The 10,275-nt window shown below is 45.4% G+C and overlaps 1 protein-coding gene across 1 annotated transcript in view; it reads right to left on the bottom strand.

Moving 5' to 3' along the window:
* Window positions 1-7,920: 7,920 nt before the first annotated feature.
* The window catches only part of FBXO16 (F-box protein 16), a 48,419-nt gene continuing 46,064 nt past the window's right edge, over window positions 7,921-10,275 (bottom strand). Inside the window, exon 9 of the mRNA XM_030944789.1 lies at window positions 7,921-8,078. Within this exon, the coding sequence (XP_030800649.1) occupies window positions 7,921-8,078 (158 nt within the window). The remainder of the gene's footprint in view (window positions 8,079-10,275) is intronic.

The following is a 10,275-nucleotide window of genomic DNA, read 5'->3' as shown; positions in this document are numbered from 1 at the left end:
CGGGGCTGAGGTTTGCTCGCGCATGATGTCACCGGCCACACAGTCCTGGCAGAAGAACACAGCGCTGCAGGGTGGGACCCAGCAAAAAAACCAAAACACCAAAAACCACCAAAATCTGCCCTCCTTTCCACCTGTGACACAGAGATCCTGGCGGGTTCCTTCAGTTCTGCTACACAAACAGTCTGTGCAAACACCAAAAATCAACTCACAGCTGCTCGTGCCTGGCTGAGGGTTTGGTCTTCAGCCTGCAACCAGAAACACCCAAAATCACCAAAAAACACCCAAATCACCAAAATCTGTCCTCTTTTCCACCTGTGCCACACAGATCCTGGCAGAAGAATTAAACACAACCAGCTGCAGTTTGTGTGCAAACACCAAAAATCAACTCACAGCTGCCCGTACCTGGCTGAGGGTTTGGTCTTCAGCCTGCAACCAGAAATACCCAAAATCACCAAAAAACACCCAAAATCACCCAAATCTGTCCTCTTTTCCATCTGTGCCACACAGATCCAGGCAGAAGAATTAAACACAACCAGCTGCAGTTTGTGGGGAAACACCAAAAATCAACTCACAGCTGATCATACTGGGACAGGTTTTGGTCTTCAGCCTGCAACCAGAAACACCCAAAATCACCAAAAAACACCCAAATCACCCCAAATCACCAAAATCTGCCCTCCATTCCATCTGTGCCACCCAGATCCAGGTAGGCTCCTCCAGTTCTGCTCCACAACCAGCTGCAGTGTGTGTGCAAACACCAAAAATCAACTCACAGCTGCCAATGGTTTTTTATTTTCTGTGTTTTCCCCTAAATTTGGTTTTTTCCTGACTTTTGCAAAGCTCCTGCTGGGAGCTTATCCCTGCCATTTTCAGGGATAATTCCTGATTGATGGTTAATTGCTGGGGGTGATTAATTAATGTGATTAATTTAACCCTACACAGCCAGCCTGGAGCTGAGTTCACCTCCAAGGGAATTCCTGGCAGGAATTTCCAGGAAAAAGTTCATAATTATGTCAATAAAATGGGAAAAATGGGGGAAATTCAGGTTTTCTTGCTCTACAGAAATAAAGGAAGAAGGAATTTCTGTAAACAACAAATTCAGGATTTCTTACTCCACATAAATAAATAAAAGGAGTAAGAAATTTCTGTAAACAAAAAAATCCAGGTTTTATTACTCCAAATAAATAAAGGAGGAAGAAATTTCCACAAAGAACAAATTCAGGTTTTCTCACTCCACATAAATAAATAAGAAATTCCTGTAAACATCAAATTCAGGATTTCTTACTCCACATAAATAAAATTTCTATGAAATACAAATTCAGGATTTTTTTACTCGACATAAATAAGGAGGAAGAAAATTCCTGTAAACAACAAATTCAGGATTTCCTACTCCACGTAAATAAATAAAGAAAAAAATTTCTTATAAACAATAAATTCAGGTTTTCTTGCTCCACATAAATAAAGGAAAAAGAAATTGTTATAAACAATAAATTCAGGTTTTCTTGCTCCACATAAATAATGGAAGGAGAAATTTCTGTAAATAACAAATTCAGGTTTTATTACTCCACATAATTAAAGAAGGAAATTTTTTCTGTAAAGAACAAATTCAGGACTTTTTACTCCATATAAATAAATAAAGGAGGAAGGAAAAAGTTTCTGTAAACAACAAATTCAGGTTTTATTACTCCAAATAAATAATGGAGAAAGAAATTTCAATAAGGAACAAATTCAGGATTTCCTGCTCCACATAAATTAAGAAGGAAAAAGTTTCTGTAAATAACAAATTTATTTATGTGGAGTAGGAAATCCTGAATTTGTTCTTTATAGAAATTTCTTCCTCCACATAAATAAAGGAGGAAGAAATTTCTGTAAAGAACAAATTCAGGTTTTCTTACTTCACATAAATAAAGAAGGAAAAAGTTTCTGTAAACAACAAATTCAGGATTTCCTACTCCACATAAATAAATAAAGGAAGAAAAAATTTCTGTAAACAACAAATTCAGCTTTTTTTACTTCACATAAATAAATACAGGAGTAAGAAATCTCTGAAAACAACAAATTCAAGATTTCTTACTCCAAATAAATAAAGGAGGAAGAAATTTCTATAAAGAACAAATTCAGGATTTCTTACTCCACATAAATAAAGGAAGAAAAAATTCTGAAAACAATAAATTCAGGTTTTCTTACTCCACATAAATAAAGAAGGAAAAAGTTTCTGTAAACAACAAATTCAGGACTTCTTACTCCACAGAAATAAATAAAGGAGGAGGGAATTTCTGTAAACAACAAGTTCAGGTTTTATTGCTCTCCATAAATAAAGGAGGAAGAAATTTTTATAAAGAATAAATTCAGGTTTTCTTACTCCACATAAATAAATAAAGAAAAAAATTCCTGTAAACAACAAATTCAGGATTTCTTCCTCCACTTCAATAAAGGAGAAAGGAATTTCTGTGAACAACAAATTCAGGATTTTTTACTCCACATAAATAAGGGAGAAAGGAATTTCTGTGAACAACAAATTCAGGATGTTTTACTCCACAAATATGACGAACAAAGAAGTTTCTGTAAATGAATTTGTGTGTAACACATTGTTAAAAAAATCTGATTTAATATTATTTCTATATTAACATCTCCTTTTCCTGATGGATTTGGGACTAGTGAGGGATGGGGAAAAAAAAAGACAATGAGCGTTTCTTGGGAGTTTTTCAGAAAATCCCTCCCATTTGAGACTCTGCAGGAAATCAGCCCAGAATTTCCCAATCTTGGTGGGTTTGTGACCAGAAAAAGGTGTGAAAATGAGAGCTGAGGATGTTCCTCACTCACTTGTTGAGATCCACGTCCTTGCCTTGCTCGTGAGCCTCCAGGAGCTGCTTTATGATGTCTGCAATGGTCATCACCATCAGCTCGGCCTGGCTCGGCTCCCCTGCGCCAGGAACGGGGAAAAAAAGGAGAAAAACGGGGAAAAATCAGAGATTTTCCTGCTCGTCATAACCCAGCCAGAAGTTCCTGTGAAAAACGCCAAGCACTTGTTTTGAAAATTTTCAAAGTTTCATAGTAATAAAATGGTTATAAAAATAGTAATACAATTAGATAATAATAATATTAATACACTTAGAGTAATAATAATATTATTGTAGAGTAATACAATTAAGAGTAAAAATAATATTACAATTAGAGTAATAATAATTTGGACAATTTGAATTAGAACGATATGAGACAATAAAAACAAAGAGTTGTGGATGTCCGGTACCTTTTTCTGGGCAAAATAAGCCCAAAAAAGGAGACAAATTAAAAAAGGATTAACTTTTAAAAACAACAGCCTGTTGCATATTCATGCACCTCATACATGATGCATAAATTCCATTCAAACACAGGATTCTGTCTGGTCATCCTCAACTTCTTCTTCTGAATCCCAACAGCCCCTTCGAGGCAGGAAGAAGTTCATTTCTTCTGATAAAAGGGCAATAACTTCATTTTCTCTGAAAGATTCAGGTGTCCTGGGGCTGCTGTCTCGCTGTGAGTCCTTTCTTTAAACAAAGTATCCTACATAGCATCGTTTCTATTTGAACATTTTTTATAACCTAAAACTATATTTACCACACTACTTAAGAGAATGAATCCAGCATTACTTTCTAACACAACACATATAATATTCATTTGAATATTTGCGAAAAGCCAATCATAAAATCCATGCATTTTTCACATTCCGGTCACGGAACCGTGGAACGGTTCAGGCTGGAAAAGAGCTCCGGAGTTCAACCACTCCCAGCAATTCCAGGGCCACCCGTGTCCCCAAGAGCCACATCCACAGGGATTTGAAATTGAAATTTGAAATTGAAATTCCTGCCACGGAATGGTTGGGTGGGAATGGTTCAGGCTGGAGAAGAGCACGGAGTTCAACCATTCCCAGCAATTCCAAGGCCACCCGTGTCCCCAGGTGCCACATCCACAGGGATTTGAAATCTCTCCGGGGATGGGGACTGCACCGCTGCCCTGAGCAGCTGTGCCAGGGCTGGACAGTCCTTTAAGGGTGGAAATCCCTCCTGTTATCCAATTTAAAACCTCCTAATATCCAATTTAAACCTCCCCTGGCACAGCCCGAGGCCGTTTCCCCTCACGCCGTCCCCTCATGTCAGGGAGTCCCGCAGAGCCCCCCGAGCCTCCTTTTCTCCAGGCTGAGCCCCCCCAGCTCCCTCAGCCGGCAGTTCCCCGGCTCCATTCCCTCTCCCGGACACGTTCCAGCCGCTCAGGTCTCTTTGTTTTATTTTTTACCTTTCCCATTTTTCTTTTTCTGCTTCATCCCGGCGGATCCCGCGGCCTGGCCCGCCGCGCTGCCGTAAAGCGACACCGCCCCGCGCTGTCGCGAAAGCGCCGTAAACGGGGTTGTAGTTCCGCCATCAGCCACCGGGGGGCGCGGGGACCGCACGGAGAAGGGGACCGGGGACACCCCGACCCCCCCACCTCGGGTTTTGGGGGAAAATCCCGAGTTTTGGGGGTTTCTGGGGGTCACCCTGGGTTTGGGGAGGGCGTTTGGGGTCTCCCGGTCCTACTGCCCGCGTGGGCACCGTTTGGATGCTCGGTTGGATGGTGTTTGTGGAAAGTTGTGGTGTCCGGTGAAGGCAGAGTCGTGCGGATCAAGGAGTCAATTAAGGAATCAATCGAGGAATCATGGAATTAGGAAATCAAGGAATCAGGGAATCACAGGATCATTAAATGAGAGCATCAGAGAGTCTCAGAAGTGCAGAATGGGGGAACTGTGGAATCACAGGATGATGGAATCTCAGAGTCACAGTCAGAATCACAAAATCATGGAATCACAGACTCACAGAATGACAGAATCATGAAATTACCGATTCACAGAATCAGGGAATCACAGACTCAGAGAATCCCAGAACTGCAGAGTGATGGAATCATGGAATCACAGGATTACAGAGTCTCAGCCTCAGTCACAGAATCATGGAATTACAAAATCATGGAATCGCAAAGTCACGGGTTCAGAGACTCCCAGAATCTCAGAATCTCAGACACGCATAATCACAGAACTGCAGAATCAGTCACAGACTCACGGAATCACAGAATCAGAGAATCATGGAATCACAGACTCGCAGAATGACAGAATAATGGAATTACAGAATTACAGAATCATGGAATCACAGTCTCACAGAATTACAGAATCAGAGAATTACAGATTCACACAATCATGGAATCACACTCATAGAATCATGGAATTACAGTCTCACAGAATGAAAGAATAATGGAATTACAGATTCACAGAACCATGGAATCACAGACTCAGAATGAGAGAATCATGGACTCACAGAGTTAGAGAATCGTGGAATTTCAGATTCACATTATCACAGATTAATGGAATCACAGACTCACAGAATGACAGAATCATGGAATTACAGATGCACAGAATGACAGAATCATGGAATTACAGAATCACAGAATCGTGGAATCACAGTCTCACAGAATCACAGAATCATGGAATTACAGATTAACAGACTCACAGAATCATGGGCTCACAGAATCACAGAACCATGGAATTACAGTCTCACAGAATCAGAGAATCATGGAATCACAGACTCACAGAAAACATGGAATCATGGAATTGCAGTCTCACAAAACCCACAGAACCACAGAACCAGAGAATCATGGCATTACAGAATCAAAGACTTACAGAATCATGGAATCACAGTCTCACAAAATCACAGAACTACAGAATCACAGCACTACAGACTCACAGAATCAAGGAATCACAGACTCATAAAATCACGAACTCAGGCGATCACAGGATCTCAGGCTCACACCCCCACAGAATTTGCAGATTTGCGGATTCTCAGAGCCCCAGGATGGGTCGGGCTGGATGGGACCACAGAGGGTCACTGGTGCCACCTCCCTGCTCCATCCAGCAGGGCCATCCCAGAGCACAGGGCACAGGAGTGTGTCCAGAGGGCTCTGGAATATCCCAGGGAGGAGACTCCACAGTCACTGGGATCATTCCCCGCCCGTGGCTCTGGTGCCATTGCTGGGCCCTGCTCTGAGCCCTCCCCGCACACAGGGACACCCAGGGATGAGGTTCCCTCTTGTTTATCTCCTCTCGAGGCTGAACAGCCCCAGCTCCCTCAGCCTTTCATGGCCAGGGAGATGCTCCAGGCCCTTCCCCATCTTTATTGGAGCTGCTCCAGGTCCCTCCTATCCCAGGACCTGGACCCAGCACTCCCAGGGTATAAAAACATCCTGGTGGCTGCTCTTACAGCTGATGATTAAAAAGGGACAATTTCTGAAATTCTCAGTGGTGGAATCGTCCTATTTCCCCATTAAAATTCAGTTTTTCCCCGGGGTCTCGTTCCCAAATTCGCACAGGTGTTGGGATCCTCCCTGAGGAGAACCACGTGGGCCTGAGGAGGCTGCGCCCCCTTAGTGCTAGGTGGTAGCAAAACATCGACTCCAGGAGGGAAAAGCGATTGAAAATGGACAATTTTTGAAATTCCCAGTAGTGGCATCATCCTCTTTCCCCGTTAAATCCAGCTTTTCCCAGGGTCTTGTTCCCAAATTCCCTCTGGCGCTGTTATCCTCCCTGAGGGGAACCACGTGGGCCTGAAGAGGCCGCGCCCCCTCAGCGCTAGGTGGTAGCAAAACATTGACTCGAGCAGGAAAAAAACCTATTAAAATGGGACAATTTCTGAAATTCCCAGTAGTGGGATCATCCTATTTCCCCGTGGAAATCCAGTTTTTCCCTCACGGTCTCATTCCCAATTTCCTGTTGGTGCTGGGATCCACCCTGAGGGAAACCACGCTGGACTGAGGAGGCCGTGCTCCCTCAGCACTAGATGGTAGCAAAACATCGACTCCAGGAGGAGAAACCAGTTTAAAAGGGACAATTTCTGAAATTCACAATCACAGGAATCATCCTATTTCCCCATTAAAATTCAGTTTTTCCCCGGGGTCTCGTTCCCAAATTCCTGCTGGTGCACCGATCCGTCCTGAGGGGAACCATGCGGGCCTGAGGAGGCTGCGCCCCCTCAGCACTAGGTGGTAGCAAAACATCGACTCCAGGAGGGAAAAGCGATTGAAAATGGACAATTTTTGAAATTCCCAGTAGTGGCATCATCCTATTTCCCCGTTAAATCCAGTTTTCCCCAGGGTCTTGTTCCCAAATTCCCTCTGGCGCTGTTATCTGCCCTGAGGGGAACCACACTGGCCTGAGGAGGCCGCGCCCCCTCAGCGCTAGATGGTAGCAAAACATCGACTCCAGGAGGAAAAACCAGTTTAAAAGGGACAATTTCTGAAATTCACAATCATAGGATTTTCTATTTCCCTGTCAAATCCAGATTTTCCTTGGGGTCTCGTTCCCAAATTCCCGCTGGTGCTCCGATCCGTCCTGAGGGGAACCATGCGGACCTGAGGAGGCTGCGCCCCCTCAGCACTAGGTGGTAGCAAAACATCGACTCCAGGAGGGAAAAGCGATTGAAAATGGACAATTTTTGAAATTCCCAGTAGTGGCATCATCCTATTTCCCTGTTAAATCCAGTTTTTCCCAGGGTCTCGTTCCCAAATTCCTGCTGGTGCTGTTATCTGCCCTGAAGGGAACCATGCAGGCCTGAGGAGGCCGTGCCCCCTCAGTGTTAGATGGTAGCAAAACATCAATTCCAGGAGGGAAAAAAAACAATTTAAAAGAGACAATTTTTGAAATTCTCAGTAGTGGGATCGTCCTATTTCCCGTTTAAATCCAGTTTCCCCCGAGGTTTCGTTCCCAAATTCCCGCTGGTGTTATCCTTCCTGAGGAGAACCACGCAGGCCTGAGGAGGCCGTGCTCCCTCAGCACTAGATGGTAGCAAAACACCGACTCGAGCAGGAAAAAAACAGTTTAAAAGGGACAATTTCTGAAATTCACAATAATGGGATCATCCTATTTCCCCATTAAAATTCAGATTTTCCCCGGGGTCTCGTTCCCAAATTCCCGCCGGTGCTGTTATCTGCCCTGACGGAAACCACGTGGGCCTGAGGAGGCCGCGCCCCCTCAGCGCTAGGTGGTAGCAAAACATCGATTCCAGGAGGGAAAAACCGGCTGGGTTTCCCTGAAAAAAGGAGAAAAATCCCTCCTGGAGACCCGCAGGTTCCCGGGGAGTGCACGGAGGAGGGAGCAGGGAAGAGGAACAGGGTGTTTGAGGGGGGAAAAGGCTGAGGGGATCCCTAGATGCAAACCCAGCACAACTGAGGGGAGGCTGGATTGTGAGTAAAGGTTTATTGGGAAAAGGTTTATGGGAAAAAGTTTATGGGAAAAGGTTGTTCCCTAAAGAGTCAGACACTGAACAGGATCCCCAGGGAATGGTGACCTTCCCAAGGCTCCAGGACAACGCTCCCAGGGAGGGATTTTGGGGTGTCTGTGCAGGAGTTGGATTTGATGATCTTGCAGCTCAGGATTTTCCATGATTGCCAAAATGTCACAATGTCCCACATGCAGCAGTTGTGCCCTCTCCTCCTTGGGAGGATTTGGAAGCCCTAAATCCCTCAGCAAGGTGGGATGATCCCAGATCTGACCCTGCTTAAAGCAGGAGGTTGGACCTGGGGTCTCTTGCATCCCAAATTCTTCAGCAATCCTATAAAATCAGCTCAGCATTCTTCTGTGAATATCCAGCGACTTCTAAAATTCACATGAGCTTCTGGAGACAGGGATTTTCTCAACTCCTGTTTGGGGAATTGGCAATTGTTTGGTTGGTGCTGTTTGCCAGGGTTTTGCTGATGGCTCCAGCTCCCAAATCTCCTCCCTGGTGCCATCCTGGCCAATGCCTGGATTCTGGTGGGTCACAAACCTACCTGTGAGCAGAGAGGAAATGCTGCCTGGATGAAAATGAACCACAAATCTCACTCTGAGTGCCTGGTAAATGGAGTTCTGTGGGAGTTGCTCCAGTTGCATTTGGAGAGGTGGAGAGAACGGGGCTGGAGATGAATCAGAGCTTTTGCTTTTTGTGCTTCTGGAGCTGGGCTGGTGCCCTGGGTCACTGCAGCGCTGCTTGGGATGGGCAGTGACCCTTGAGCTGAGCAGCCAAGGTTGAATTGATTTCTTTGTGTGGCCAGGATTCAGCTCCTTCAGGGGAAAAAACCCTTAAATTGCAGATTAAACTGAAGGGAGATGCTGGCAGTGGCCACACGACTGCTGGGGGGATTTGTGGGATGGTCAGAATTGGCAAATCTCCCTGTGCAGGGGCTGCTGTGGGGATTTTTGGCACCACTCTCATGGCTGGGGTGTTCTGAGGGTGTTTCCCTGTTGTGAGCTGTGGGATCTGAATGGGATCTGAATGGGGTTCTGGAGGATTTATTTCTTGGGCAAATCATTGTTTAAGTTTAGGTTTTGTTCAGAGATTCCTTCATTGGGAAAGGACCTTGAGCCGGGTGGGTGCTGTTTGCCAGGGCCTTGCTGATGGCTCCAGCTCCCAAATCTCCTCCCTGGTGCCATCCTGGTCAATCCCTGGATGAAAACACAGGGCTGTGGAGGAGCACAGAGCAGACAGCAAGGGAAAAACCCTTAAATGACAGATAAACTGAAGGGAGATGCTGGCAGTGGCCACACGACTGCTGGGGGGATTTGTGGGATGGTCAGAATTGGCAAATCTCCCTGTGCAGGGGCTGCTGTGGGGATTTTTGGCACCACTCTCATGGCTGGGGTGTTCTGAGGGTGTTTCCCTGTTGTGAGCTGTGGGATCTGAATGGGATCTGAATGGGGTTCTGGAGGATTTATTTCTTGGGCAAATCATTGTTTAAGTTTAGGTTTTGTTCAGAGATTCCTTCATTGGGAAAGGACCTTGAGCCGGGTGGGTGCTGTTTGCCAGGGCCTTGCTGATGGCTCCAGCTCCCAAATCTCCTCCCTGGTGCCATCCTGGTCAATCCCTGGATGAAAACACAGGGCTGTGGAGGAGCACAGAGCAGGCAGCAAGGGAAAAACCCTTAAATTACAGATAAACTGAAGGGAGATGCTGGCAGTGGCCACACAACTGCTGGGGGGATTTGTGGGATGGTCAGAATTGGGAAATCTCCCTGTGCAGGGGCTGCTGTGGGGATTTTTGGCACCACTCTCATGGCTGGGGAGTTCTGAGGGTGTTTTCCCTGTTGTGTGCTGTGAGATCTGAATGGGGTCTGAATGGGGTTCTGGAGGATTTATTTCTTAGGGATTTGTGCGATGGTCAAAAACTTTCTTGGAAAATCTCCCTGTCCAGGGGCTGGTGTGGGGATTTTTGGCACCACTCTCATGTCTGGGGCTCAGCAGCGCTTGCAGGG

This window comes from Camarhynchus parvulus, chromosome 3 (genome assembly GCF_901933205.1).
Source record: "Camarhynchus parvulus chromosome 3, STF_HiC, whole genome shotgun sequence".
Classification (NCBI taxonomy): domain Eukaryota; kingdom Metazoa; phylum Chordata; class Aves; order Passeriformes; family Thraupidae; genus Camarhynchus; species Camarhynchus parvulus.
Note: the sequence above shows the minus strand (reverse complement) of the source record. Positions and strands in the feature narration are given on the sequence as shown.